General features: G+C 31.5%; 1 protein-coding gene and 1 long non-coding RNA gene across 2 annotated transcripts in view; both read right to left on the reverse strand.

The window, feature by feature from the left end:
• Positions 1 to 7,372: 7,372 nt before the first annotated feature.
• On the reverse strand, positions 7,373 to 9,240 carry LOC139899255 (hyoscyamine 6-dioxygenase-like). Its single transcript, XM_071882070.1, has 4 exons — positions 9,040 to 9,240; positions 8,697 to 8,947; positions 8,276 to 8,594; positions 7,373 to 7,735 (listed from the first exon to the last, which is right to left on the reverse strand). Exons 1-4 carry the CDS (start codon positions 9,232 to 9,234, stop codon positions 7,493 to 7,495), a joined length of 1,008 nt encoding a protein of 335 aa, XP_071738171.1. The 5' UTR covers positions 9,235 to 9,240; the 3' UTR covers positions 7,373 to 7,492.
• Positions 9,241 to 11,134: 1,894 nt separating this feature from the next.
• The window catches only part of LOC139899257 (uncharacterized), a 203,914-nt gene continuing 199,842 nt past the window's right edge, over positions 11,135 to 15,206 (reverse strand). The window contains exons 2-3 of the long non-coding RNA XR_011777400.1: positions 12,170 to 12,599; positions 11,135 to 11,294 (exon numbers count right to left, since the gene is read on the reverse strand). This is a non-coding gene — a long non-coding RNA (uncharacterized lncRNA). The remainder of the gene's footprint in view (positions 11,295 to 12,169; positions 12,600 to 15,206) is intronic.

A 15,206-nucleotide genomic window follows, 5' to 3' on the forward strand; every position in this document is an offset into this window, starting at 1 on the left:
ACAAACCGTGGATATTAATACGAATAGCAATATAAAGACACGGTAGAATTAAGAATAGTATCATCCCAAAGTAATAGTAGAAGTAACAGTTTCATCAGATTCATCTGGTGGAAGATTGAAAAGAAGGATGACAGAAATGATGATTAGGAAAATATCAAGGATTAGAACGGAATTAAGTATTTTCACAATCTTTTGGATGTATGAACTAAGAAAGAAAGTATAGGAATGATGAGAATAATGGAACGGCAGAGCTTAATTTATAATGGAAATATCAGACAGAGTAATCAAGGCAGATCACCGTATTTAATTATAGAGATCTTAATTTCCTTACTCGCCGAAGAATCAAATCTTTTAGATTTCGAAGATTTTCTTTAAATCCCTTGAATTCCGGAATTCAATCCTGACTCTGTCAAAAGTTAAGATGAATCTTTACTTTCCTATTTCACTCTTTGGTGATAGCTTCATTCGTACTCTTCGAATAATCGAATTATTTTTATCCATATTACTCAATGATGATAAAACTCAAGTTATCAACTCATATTCGTCATGAAAACATTTTTATTGTTATCCATGACCACCTCACTCAAATTTCGGGACGAAATTTCTTTAACGGGTAGGTACTGTGATGACCCGGGAATTTCCGACCAAATTTTAAACTTAATCTTTATTGATTTCGACACGATAAGCAAAGTCTGTAATGTTGTGTTTATATAATCAATTACCTTTTGACTGTTCCCGATGATTCACGAACCATTGCTTGTAAATATATGGATATATGTAAATATGTGTATATATAAATATATGTATATATATATATATATATATATATATATATATATATATATATATATATATATATATATATATATATATATATATATATATATATATATATATATATATATATAATAACATGAACATTAATAAACTAAAAAATACATTTATTATTATAAATAATTATGTAAAATAAAATACATTGTAATAAAAATTATTATTTTATATATAATATATGTATATTACTTATATATATATATTGTTATATTTAATCTAATTATTTAATATATATTTATTTGCGTAGTAAATTTTGTTATTTAAAACTGTTTATATATATACATAGTGTATATTAAATATAATTAATTTTGAACTTAATTTTAAATGTCTGTAACTTTTGGTTGACGTTTATTTATTTTTAAAATAGGTCTAATATATATATATATATATATATATATATATATATATATATATATATATATATATATATATATATATATATATATATATATATATATATATATATATATATGAAGTTTTAAAATAAAAATTGGTACATAAGTTGATTAAAAAGATAATAGTTTTGATAAATATTTTTTTTACCTTTTCAACCTAAGCTTTTGTACTCCGTACATAATAATTGGAATAGAAAATAAATAATTATAGAACATTTTTGATCAGGTTTCATACAGCTAATGAGTGAAATAATTAAATATTTTTAATCTAAAAAATTGAGATTTTTAGGAGCACTTTTATCCGTAACTGTTTAGCAATGGACACACCCCGTTAAAAGTGTCGGTAGAAATAAATTAGGTACCCCGGCTGCTTTGCTGTTTGATGTCTTCATTCACCACATAGTTAGTCAATATAATTTTTTATTATTAATAATATTAATATTATAATTACTTAATCCGCCACCGCCACCAGTTTGCAGCCGCCTCCACCACCTGCTACCGGAATTATCACACCATGAACACCCATCTCAACCGCCACCTTCTCTCTCTTTCTTTTCTTTCTTTCTACAACTCGCGATTACCATCACTATGATGTTTGTTGCAGCTGCTATCAGTTGAGAACCATCACAACCATCGCCACTAGACCACCGATCATCACCATCTTAATCATATTAGCCACCATAGATTATTTTTTTTTTGTTACTCGATAAACCATCACCATTGTCAATATTACTAACATCTTGTTTTCTCTTTAAATCCAACGAACAAGATTACCCAAATCAACCACAACTCACCATTCTTAATTCGTGTTTTCTTCTTCGTGAAACCATAAACCGTCACCCATCTACTTCACCACCACCTCTCTCTTTTTCTATCTCATCTTTTTCTCTCCCATTTTAAAACACTATAACCCTTCGAGCACCATTGTCATTGTTACTGTTTCTGTTCATCGAAGGTGATGATGAAAAGTGACAGTGATGACCAATGTTACGATGTAGAAATAAGGTTGATTCGACGGTGATGTTGACGATCACAGCGATAAAGGTAATAGATGATTAGAGATGATATTACGATGATGAGGTGATGATATATAAAGATGATGATGCCGTGAATGATGTATGTGATGATGATCACTACGATTTTATGATAATAACATAAAATGATGATCGTGTATGTTGGTTGTTTGTTTGTTCGAGAACCAAAAGAAGAACCGCTGCTATTATTAATTTATCTTTGATTGTTTGGTTGTATGAAGAAGGCTGCTTGTACAAATAGCTTTAAGTAATTTATTATGCTAATCAAAACAAGAAGTAATGAGTGGAGCAATGGTTTAGTTGCTTGGTTGTTAAACAGGAGGTCCTGAGTTCGAACCTAGGCTACTACAATATTCTTTTTATTATTAAGGGAAGTTGTTGGGCTTGTTTTGCTGTTTGGGCCGTAGGGTTAGTGTGTTGGGCCAAGAATTCTGTTAGGCCACGAGTTGAGTCACTATTAGACCATGTTTCCTTAGATTAATCGTTAGGCTTATGTCTTGTGTATGGGCCGTGATCCGCTTATGTTGGAGCTGAATGGATGACAAAATGAATGTTGAAGATCCAATGCCACTGCTAGCTTAATTCGTTGTTTCTATTATGGTTTAAAAAGAATGACGGAATAAGTAGATTAAATCTAGGAAATATTTCAGGAAATGCAAAATAGATAAATGGTTTGGAGTGTTAGGGGTGAACGGGAGGTCGAGGGTTCGAGCCCGGGCATGGGCTGCTATTTCTTTTTAGGCCATTTTTCATTTAAGGTAGTATTATTGTTATTATTGTTATTATTATTATTATTATTATTATCATTTTACTATTATTGTTGTTATTATTATTATTATCATTACTACTACAAGTATTAATTATCATGTATTATTATTATTAAGATTATAGATAAACATTATTATTACTATTATTATTATAAAGTATTATGTATTATTATAAAAATTATCATTTTCATTATCGTTATTATTAAACTTATCTTTTTATTAAAAACTATTATTATTATTAAAAGTATCATTCTTACAAAAATTATTATTTTGTTATCATTAAAAATTTTCATTTTCTTTATTAACATTTTCATTATTAAAAAGTAACATTATTATTATTATTATTATTATTATTATTATTATTATTATTATTATTACTATTATTACTACCATTATTATTATTATTATTATTATTATTATTATTATTATTATTATTATTATTATTATTATTATTATTATTATTATTATTATTATTATTATTATTATTATTATTATCATTATTATTATTATTATTATTATTATTATTATTATTATTATTATTATTATTATTATTATCCTTAACTTAGTATTGTTATAATTATTAATTTTTGCGAACATAAGATTTTTATATAAAAATATATATTTATGTATACTAACATTACATAATATTATATATTAACTAATATAATATTATTCATATTGATATAACGTTAATTAAATCATATATCAAATAAGCATTATGATATATTATAAGTATTAATAAAATTATATATGAATATTAATCTTAATACATAACTAAATATATATAAAAAGTTGTTCGATTACCATTATATGTGTTAATATATATACAAATGATACAGGTTCGTGAATCCGAGGCCAACCCTACACTTGTTAAATGCCGTCATATGTATTTTTACTACAAAATACAGTATGGTGAGTTTCATTTGCCTTTTTACCCTTTATATTTATGGGCTGAGAATACATGCGCAATTTTTATAAATGTTTTACGAAATAGACACAAGTAATCGAAACTACATTATATGGTTGAATGATCGAATCCGAATATGCCCCTTTTAGCTTGGTAGCCTAAGAATTAGGGAACATCACTAATTTTGAGAATTAGTGCACGCCTAATTGACGCGAATCCTAAAGATAGATCTATGGGCCCGACGAACCCCATCCAAAGTACTGGATGCTTTAGTACTTCGATGTTGTTTTTATCATGTCCGAAGGATTTCCCGGAATGATAGGGGATATTCTTATATGCATCTTGTTAATGTCAGTTACCAGGTGTCCAATCCATATGAATGATATTTTTGTCTTTATGCATGGGACGTATGTTTATGAGAAATGAAAATATGAAATCTTGTGGTCTATTAAAACTATGAAATTTTTATTTATGATAAACTAATGAACTCACCAACCTTTTGATTGACACCTTAAAGCATGTTTATTCTCAGATGTTAAAGAAATCTTCCGCTGTGCATTTGCTCATATTAGAAATATTACTTGAAGTCATTCATGACATATTTCAAAAGATGTTGCATTCGAGTCGTCGAGTTCATCAAGATTATTACTTAGTCAATTATAGTTGGTTATATTATGAAATGGTATGCATGCCGTCAACTGTCGATGTAATGAAAGTTTGTCTTTTAAGAAAACGAATGCAATGTTGTAAAATGTATTATATAGAGGTCAAGTACCTCGCGATGTAATCAATTGTAATGTATTCTTCCAGATGGATTAGGACGGGTCATTAGATTTCACACTTATATTTAACCAACGACGGGTCATCTAGTGTAGACAAGAACTCTCTATCAATGCCCTCCTCTTCAAGATTCTCAACAATAAACCATGGATATTTTTGGGAAGATACTAAAGGAGGCAACTTGTCACATGGTGGTGATGAAGAAGGTGATGATGATGAAGATGATGATGATGGTGGTGATGGTGGTGAAGATGACGATATTGAACCCATAGAAATCACCTCCTGCTGATTCTCATCATGATGCTCCATCTCAAATTTCACAGCCAGCTGATTATATCGAATGCTTACACCGATTTTTGTCCATTTAGCTTAGATTTATTGAACACAAACTATCTCCTTCGTTGTAGGGTTAAGGTAATTCCCTCTTGGACGTTGCTGGCGAATTATTGAAAACACCTCTTGCAATCTTCTGTCAATCTCTGTATTAGTACCATAATCTTATGAATCACAAGCTCCATCAAAAGTCTTCCAGAATACTTGAAAACCCAAATTTCAAACAACAATGTATTCCTCCCTGTAGTTTCTTCAAACATAACTCGTACGTGTTAACCATAGTATTAAAACAAGAAGATTCCCCCTAAGACTGAGCTCGATCAAATTCCTGATGTTCTAGTCTTCTTACAAACCAATAAGCTCGACATCGTTAACTGTAGAACTTCCCCCTCTTCTAATAGGAGCATCCTACTAAACTTTATAAGGCACTTATCGTCTTCATGACTCAAATATTATAGGCATATAATAGAGGCTTCCATCCCACAACTAATAATCCCAAACATATCAATAAGTACTCCAATTAGTCACCAAGAATGACGAATGTATGATCCTGTGATTGCGTAACAATAGCCCAATACAAATTCCCTCTGCAAAGCGGAATTAACAAAATGCGGAAGATAAAATATAACGTCGTTGGCCCGTAAATAGTCGTATGCTCCCGACTACCCAACAATAGCCTCATATTTTACCGAGTGATTCTGTACTCACTTACTAAATAAGTTTAATGGATACATGAGGTTGTCCACTTAACTTTATATATTAATACTTTAGTGAATAAAATGATAGAAAGGTTTCTGTGGAAATAATGAATAATAAACATTAAGGACCTTGAGTTTATAGATCTTGGATAAATAAATTGGTTTATGGGTATGGTTAAATGGATTTAATAAATGAAAATTGGGTTTAGTTTATTGTTGGAATAAAAAAATGACATTGGGCTGAGAAAGAAAATGGATAAAAGGTTAAATGTTTACCAGGCCCCACTCTAGAAGTAAAACATCATCCGAAAAAGAAATCATGGGTGTGTTCGGTTAATTTTTGGCAAAAAAAAAAAATAATGTTGGGTAGTAGGGGACGAAGGAACATGTGGGGTCCGCAGAATGGACAACTTTCTAAAAGAAAATGGAGGACCAGCTAGGGACCCTAATGCAAATTTAATTTTACTTTCAGAAAATGAATCTTACACCCCCGACTTTTTTTGTCTTTTCTGCTGCAACTTACATTCTTCCCCAATTCATATGAATCGTACACAACAGAAATTCATCTTCAAAATTCGAAAATTATACACATCAAGCATACGAATTAAGTTTCTCGTTAGTTTGTACGAACCTTTAATTGCACGATTCATGGTCTCTTTCGTACGAACGTGGTGTTCATCATGATTTTCCGTAATCCGGTGAGGTGGTGGCAGCCATGGTGGTCTACAGTGGTACGTGGCAGCGATTATCAAAAACCACTTAAATCTCCACCAAAACGCATAAAAATTTGCAGGAAGTAGCACAAGGACCCGATAAACATGAAAACATTACCAAATTTCACAAACAAACATCAAAAATTGATGAACACGTAGATTTCAGTCTCAGTTTTTTCGAAACAAAAAATTGCCATAACTCGATCAATACTTCGAGTTAAGATCTGAAACCTTGAGGAAACGTTCACGAGATGATTTCCAATCTTTCCACGTTTTTACTTTTTCTTAATTCGATCTAGATCTCAAAACCCCAAAAAGTCAACAAAAGTCAAAACGAATTTCAAAATCAATTTTCATCACATACCTTCAATGGAATCGACACTTGGATGCTCTCCTGCTCTGATACCAATTTGTTACCAATTTGTTGGTCCCTTGATCCCCAAACGGATCTTTTGATCATAAACAAGCATCGATTTACATTTAGATCGAGATAAATGATGAACATGAAGTGATAAACATTATGAACACGAATAAATCAATATAATATAATACACGTCGAGATTACAATATTGATTTAAACTGAGAAACGTTGGTGGCCAGGGGAGATCGAGCATGATCTCCCTATGCACTGGAACGCCAAAACGGCTCTCCCAATTAGGGTTACTCTCTTAACCCTAAAGCTACATGACAACTGGTATATATAGGCTATACACAGGCCTGGGCTTCATTCGTACCAATGGGCCCAACATTCACAGATTCTCTTATAACTGACTAGTTTTATGCGTATACATCAACTAGGTGTATAATAAAATAATAAAAGTTATTCGTCCAGCGACGGCCATACAAATATGCATCAATAGCAATCGTTATTTTGATTATTCATATATATTTAAAGGAAACATATATTTGTGTCAAACTTGTTGATTACAATGCTTTAAGTTATGATCTTATTAATCTCCATCATTATTTTGATTATTCATATATAAAGGACATATATATCTGTGTCAAACTAGCTTGTTGATTACAATGCTTTATTAAGTTTTGATCTTAAAAGCCTCCATCACTGCGTCAGTGTCTCCAAACGTATCTACATATAACTTGGAGAATTCTTTATATTTGAAGGGACGATAAAGAGGAACACTTTCGATCATGGTTTTCGCTGGTTTAATAATGGTCTCATGGTTAGGAAGTATGAAACTCCCAATTGTAGTCCGAGATACTTTCGAATTTGTTACCCCTCTATGTTCTGCACTTCTCAGCTTCCCATTGCTAATTACCTACAATACAGTTACAACAATATAATCTAGCTACCTTGTCGCTAATGAGTTATTAGTCAAAAAAGTAACCATTCTAAAACATCTTCAAGATTTAGGTATCATTTATCTAATTGATTAAGGATACAACTAGATATTTCATTTCTTATATCAAATTAAAAGATTATCCTCCTCATTAAAACTAAGATAAAAGTAACCATTCTAAAACATCTTCAAGACGACATTATGTCGTTTGGAAAAGACCCACCACACGACAAAAAGATGCTTTTTGGTCAGCTTTTCTGAAAGCTTTGACTAGAACTTTTCTGGACGACATATGTTTTTCGGAAAGGTATTTAAATTGTTTTTCTCCCGTGAAAATAATTTTGGCTCGAAAAAGTGCAAATTTTCTCGGGCTTTTCTCTGGACAAGATGTCGGCCGAAAAGGGTACAATTTATTTATTTACTATGTTTTTTCTCGTGAGAAGAATTTTGGCTCGAAAAGGTAGATTTTTTTTCCCTGACACATGTATATATCAAGATAGATTGTTTAAACAAGATCACCTCTAGTTGGTTGCCAATGTTAACCACAAAAGCATGGGGCACTGGCTCAACACCGAGCCACTGCCCATTTTTAAGAACCTGAAGCCCTGAAATGTTGCCTTGAAAAAGCACGGTTATGAGATTAGCATCGGCATGCTTTGGTATTCCCATTGTCAAACTTGGATCCGGACATGGAGGATAGTGGTTGATCGACAACACATGATTCTTGCTTAGGTCACCTTCAAAATATCCAGCTTCAATACCTAATCCTTCACAAATCAGCTCCAATATTCTCAATGTCAGCTTGCGTAACTCCAACGAGTATTTTCCTACAACATCTCTTCAATACAAAACAAACAAGAAACATTAAAATTAACTAAAACATCTCAAGTCGAGATTCTGATTCAATTAACCCATTTAATTAATAGTTAGTTAAAATTACCTGTAGTTGGTAGGTTTTTCAGGCCATAAGTGAACCCATTCGTCTAGCGGATGAACAGGGTGTCGTAGACCATCTCTCCAAAAATGAACTTTTTCTGTATTGTAGTTATAACTGCTAGTATATAATCTGCAAGCTTTATTTTGATCAGTTGAGAATAGTTGTGCCTTCTCTTCATTGGGCAAATCGAAGAATTCCTCTATCACTTTTATGGTATCATCTATTAAATCTTCTGAAACTCCATGGTTGATCACCTGGTTATTAACAGAAGTTCGTTATTATATATTATATATATACTAGTAAAATTAAATTATTAAACTGAAAAATAAAGGAAACTTTAGTAAACCTGAAAAAATCCAAATTCTTGACAAGCATAAAGTATTTCTTGAATAGCTTTACTTTGATTCCCAGATAGATCAATCAATGGGAAGCTTTTACATGCATGAATCTCATCTGAACCGGCCCTTTGGCCCTCGGGTAAGATATAGTTTTCTGGTACCTTAATACAAGTTTTAGACCAGCTTGAAACTAAAGTCTCCATGGTCTCTGATCTGCCAGCATGCTTTTCAGATGGCGGTTATTGTTAACCATTTATAGGTCCGATTTGAAGTATCCAACTTTGACCCACAAGCATGTTTGTTTTAATTATATTCACTCATCAGAGAATATATAATATATTGATTGATATTGATCAATTATGGGTATCTATATCTATAATCTAGATGCTTAATTACGGCTATATGAATTTGTTTTAATGTTATTACTAGTTTATAACCCGATTTCGCAGAATTATATAATAATTAAATTTATTTTACACGGTTAAATGAAGGAAAGAATTATGTGTCTTTGTAATATCGAAATGAAACACGTATTATACGTTTTTATTATCCTATAATTTTTTAGGTGATGTTGTTGTACATTACATGATTAAGAAACTAGCTGGTAGCTGGAGCTGTTAGCTGGTAGCTGTTTGCTAGCTAGTAGCTGGAACTTTTTAGATATATTTAGGTGTTTGGCAAAGTAGCTGAAACTGTTTAAAAAATAGTAAAATGACAAAAAATACACGATAAAGAAACACTTGATGCTAAACAAAGATTTGTATTTGACTTTCGATTTTGATCGTTTTTTTAACACCGCTTCATTTTTGGTTATTATTTTTAACACCACTTCATTGTATTGTATAATCTCCACTACTACGTGTTCAAGTTGAAAGTCACATATATCTTTTTCTTAATTACAGAAAGCTTTTATTGCATGCTTGCCCCCTTTTACTTCTTACCTTATAATTAATGAGTAATGACGTAGCTATTTGTAAATTTTTTTTTTTGGCAAAATAACGATAACATTAATACGGATCCGAAGATCAAACAAGTACAAAGCGATACAAAAGAAACCAACATGCCGTAGCCAAAACTAAACAAACCTAAGACAAACAGTCTCATCAACAGGGTGAAAGACACGTTTACCTAGGCTATAAAGTAAAACTAAGAGTACAACAAACGGAATCTAGAGTACTGGCTTATACTAAACAGAGCAACACCCCAAACAAAACTTCAGCTATGACAGTAACATGAACCATCAAGGAACCCGAACAACGCAATTTGTATTTGATAATGGATAGATCTCTATTGTAATTGTATTGGATATGGATATACATTAAATATACTTGAGAGTCTGGACGATTTATGTTTACGTACTCAACATGGATATTTAAGTAAATTAAACATGATAAAGCTCCTCTCAAATATAAACGCTATCTCCATGAGCGTTTCAAATAAGAGCTTTTGACCAAACAAAAAGTTTCAAGCTATTGTCACCAAAACAAAAACTATTTTTTCGAACATGAGCTTTTTCTTAAAAACTAAAAGCTAAAAGCTCTTAAAAGCTCATAAAAGCTCCACGCCAAACATGAATGATATTATGTGTTAGCATAACACGAACACTGAAAAAAACTTGGGGGTTATTAAGTATAGAAAATCAACTTAATTAACATTTGTTATTCAACTTGTCATTCAAAATGTGCATTTATTCTCGACTTCCCGTTAATAAAAAATATATTATTGTTTTAGGGAATTAAAAAAGGGATACGAATAACTGTAAGAATGACCATAGGTATATTGAACGAAAACCATAATGTAAAATACTAATATGTAGATGTTTTGTTGCAAGTCTGTTTAAGTATTTATTTATTGACACCAATGCTATAACTCATTGTTCATTTGTCACTTATGTCATCAAACTTTTGTAAAGTTTTATTATGCAACATATCAGCCTACAACAAAAACATTAGGCATCTCCCGCAAGAACATTATTGAAACATTATTACATTATTGAAAAAAATGTTTGTATAGAGCGAAATAATTTCCCGCAAGAACATTTAGGCATCTCCCTGCTCATTATTACATAAAGGTTGAAACAAGGAGTTACAAGTAATGGGCCCAACGTCAAAACCCATAGAGACGTGAAATACATTTCTCTTCAAGGTTATAGACTCAAATTTTACCATATACCAAGAAGGCATACTTTCAGCTTCAAATAGTCATATCAAGGCACAATTCAGTGGATAGTAGTCACGTACATTTTGTTCAGTAGCGCAACAATCTGAAAAGTATTCATGTACAAATACCAATAACCCAGTTAAACATAATCACGTGCATTCAATATATTTATACTCATGCATTATGCGACTAAACAAAGAGTAGTACCACCACAAACAAATCTTTTACATAATTAGAGACTCTTCTATTATCCTAAACATTATGCCTTGTATATTTATAGAAAAATTCGTAACAGGATGCCTAATAAGAGAAGTATCACAACTATGACTTTACAAGTAACTCACAGAAGAATATATTCAAACACGGTAACTACCGTTAAGCTTGATAATGAGCTGAAACCCTAGTAACTTTCTACCAAAAAATGGTATAATGCAAAGATGAACTAATATAATAAGCAAATAACAGTACAAAGCTAGTGTAATTTTTTATCATTGTGTTTATGAATGTATTTGCAATAGCACGGGTTAGGCAAATGCAAATCAACTGTAGCTGAGAAGCCATACACGTTAACCTCACAAGATGTAAACACACAACATCCCCCTAGTTGCGAACATAGCAATATAACACAAAAATAATATTCATCAGATACAGTGTGTCTAGATAACAGATTCTGTAGCAAGATACTAACCACCAAAAATGAAACTACTTTTTTGCCCACATTACCACCAACATCCCCAAAAACACATTCTTTACATATACTTTTTTCTTTTTTTCTACTTGCCATTATGTTTTTGGTCAATAATGATATGCAGCTAATAAAAAGGAACTAACAATCGAACAAAACAATCCACTACAAAAACCTTCTATGAACACATGCACCATCGCGAACCAACAATCAACAACCATAGGAAAAAAAACATATAAACTCAACAAGGAACAAAATGAAAGACAAAAAGCACATAATAATATCCCAATTACCTTAAAATATAAAACAGATAGAATGGGGCAAGAACCTGGAATCACAACCCGCAAACATTGGTCTTAAAGCTCATTTTTTCACCGAACAACGAACAGGATAACATGTCATTGACGAAAACCCCAATCACACAGCATAACAAAGTTAAAAGCGAATTAAGGCCATGCATAATGAGCAACACAAAAAGAAAGACGACAAACAATTCCGGAAGCGCATCAGAAAAAAGAAAAGAGAAGGTAATAACGATAACAATTAGCAACAACAAAATGAATGCAAGAAAATGGCGGAATGGGGAAAAACAGTTACATGGAGATAAGTCAACCGAAGCTCTGTGGTGGACAACCTGAGAATAAGTAAACTGTATTATAACTAATCTATTTATAAACCGACTTGTGTTAATCACAAATACCTCAATCAAGTTTTTCGTATCACCTTATGTTAATGACAAAATTTCATTCCTCGTCCCTGAACTTTACATCGACTTTGACTCCCTGTCCTTTTTCTTTTTTTTGTGCATTCCTCGTCCCCAAACTATTAAAAGCGTACATCCCTCGTCCCCCCGTCTACTTTCTGTCTATTTTTCCGTTAACACCTATCACGTGCAGATCATGTGAGGGTATAAAGGTCATTAAACTACAGGGACGAGGAGCGTAATTATGTCTTCTTCTTCAACATTCAATTTTGTCCCCAAATCATACACCCTAATAAAATCAAATTCATTTCTTTTCTTCAATAAAACTTAAATCTAACACAAAAAAAAATTTATCAAATAGAAACACAAATTCATTCAAGAAACCATGCAATCCAGAAAACAAATAGATAAATCATTCATCTTTCACAAATAGAAAACCATACTCCCTAAAATTTCAAATCTTTTCAGAATCCAAACCTCAATTCATCAAATACAAACACAAACACACCCACTCTCTATTCATCTTTCACGAATCTAGGGTGATTTCGTTTTCACTTTGCACCGCAGTCACCGAATCTGAGCTAAGGTCGCCGGATTTTTTCGAGTTCGTACCAGATCTGAGGTTAACCATATCCCGCCATCAATTTGAGGGTGAAGGAGAACGTGAGGGCGTACCGGAGGCTGCCGGCGACGGAGTTCAAAGTTTCGGCAGGGAGTTGGATGCGTAACACTTGAATTACTAGGCAGGGGTTTGGACCGGTTCCATTTCATAAAATTTTTGTTCGACAGCCTAATTCGAAAAATCATGTACATTATATTGATTTTCAATTTTTTCAATCTTTAAATTAATTGATAATTGACTGCAATTTTAATTAATTTTTAATGTTGAATGTTATTTAAATATTAAATTTAAGTTGAATAGAATTTTTCAGTATCAATCTCTTTTTCAATTTTTTAATTTTGATTACAGTTACCAAAAACCTGCAAATCCCTATAATTTCGCCAAATTAATTAAGTTGAAAAAAATAATTTTCTAGAATTCGTATGGATTGCATGGTTTCTGGAATGAATTTGTGTTTCTATTTGATAATTTTTTGTGTGTTAGATTTAAGTTTTATTGAAGAAGAGGAATGAATTTGATTTTAGTAGGGTGTATGATTTGGGGACAAAATTGAATATTGAAGAAGAAGATATAATTACGCTCCTCGTCCCTGTAGTTTAATGACCTTTTTACCCTCACATGATCTGCACGTGATAGGTGTTAACGGAAAAATAGACAGAAAGTAGACGGGGGGACGAGGGATGTACGCTTTTAATAGTTTGGGGACGAGGAATGCACAAAAAAAAGAAAAAGGACAGGGAGTCAAAGTCGATGTAAAGTTCAGGGACGAGGAATGAAATTTTGTCTATGTTAATCACAAATGTTACTCCTTTCACCTACACTAAAATAAATATAAAAGTATGGTTAGCGTAACTACACATATAAACTTTTAGTGATTTAATGATTTGAATTGTAAATTGATATATAAGAAGACCTGTATCATGTAACTATATCTCTCTCTCAGTCATTCCATCGAACACCTTTCGCGCACTTACATAACCACCTTTGTTTAGTAACCTGTAAAACCTGCATCAAATCCAACTAATGAGAACTTAACTTTAGATCTTAGAAACATTCTAAACATACAAAATACTGGAAACTGAATGTCAAACACAACCATAGTTAAAGCAGTTAAATCAGTTTATATCTAGATAAATAATCTAAGCATCGAAATAAACTGATCCCATAAATAAATTCAATTCTCTTAACCACTCTAATTATGAAGCAGAAATATATAGTTAAGAAAAAATGAAAAATTGAGCCATGAAATTAGAACCCAAACGTGATAGTAAAAACATTGCAGGATATGAGTGGAGAATCGCGATATCAGAAGATTATCAAAGGTATTGATATCAGGATATATATATATATATATATATATATATATATATATATATATATATATATATATATATATATATATATATATATATATATATATATATATATATATATATATATAAGAAGATTATCACACGTATTGATATATATCAAGATTATGATAATCAGAATTATGAATCGCTGACTGGAACATATAACAGCTGTTTGGTATGGATTGAATCGCTATAAGATATCAGAATTAGGGCAAACGAAACCCTGATTGAAAAATCCTTCATGATCGTGTAATTAACAGAGGATTTTGAAGGATGCAATGGTAATGTGTGGATTGAATCGCTGGTTTTTTCAAAAAAGATTTTGATTCGGTAGATTGAAACAAATAAGCGTCTAAGGCAAAGTTGTAAAAGCCTTTTTTGCGTGACGTTTTTCTTCATGGGGTATTGGGGTGTAAGTATGTTTTCTTTTTAAGGGCCGAGATTAAAAGGTTGAATTTGATCCAAGGAGAAAGTCTTTGCCAGCTATGATTTTTTTAAAAAGAGTTATGTAATTAAAGTTTTGTAATAATAGATAAAATAGAAGATTAGTAAGCTTAATGATTCTTTAATCTTAATCTTATTTTTTTAGACAAGCTTCTTTTTCTTTGAACATTTGTTTTGGAGGGGCGAAAATGAGAAATATACACTATTAG

The sequence above is a fragment of the Rutidosis leptorrhynchoides genome, chromosome 3 (genome assembly GCF_046630445.1).
Source record: "Rutidosis leptorrhynchoides isolate AG116_Rl617_1_P2 chromosome 3, CSIRO_AGI_Rlap_v1, whole genome shotgun sequence".
Lineage (NCBI taxonomy): Eukaryota > Viridiplantae > Streptophyta > Magnoliopsida > Asterales > Asteraceae > Rutidosis > Rutidosis leptorrhynchoides.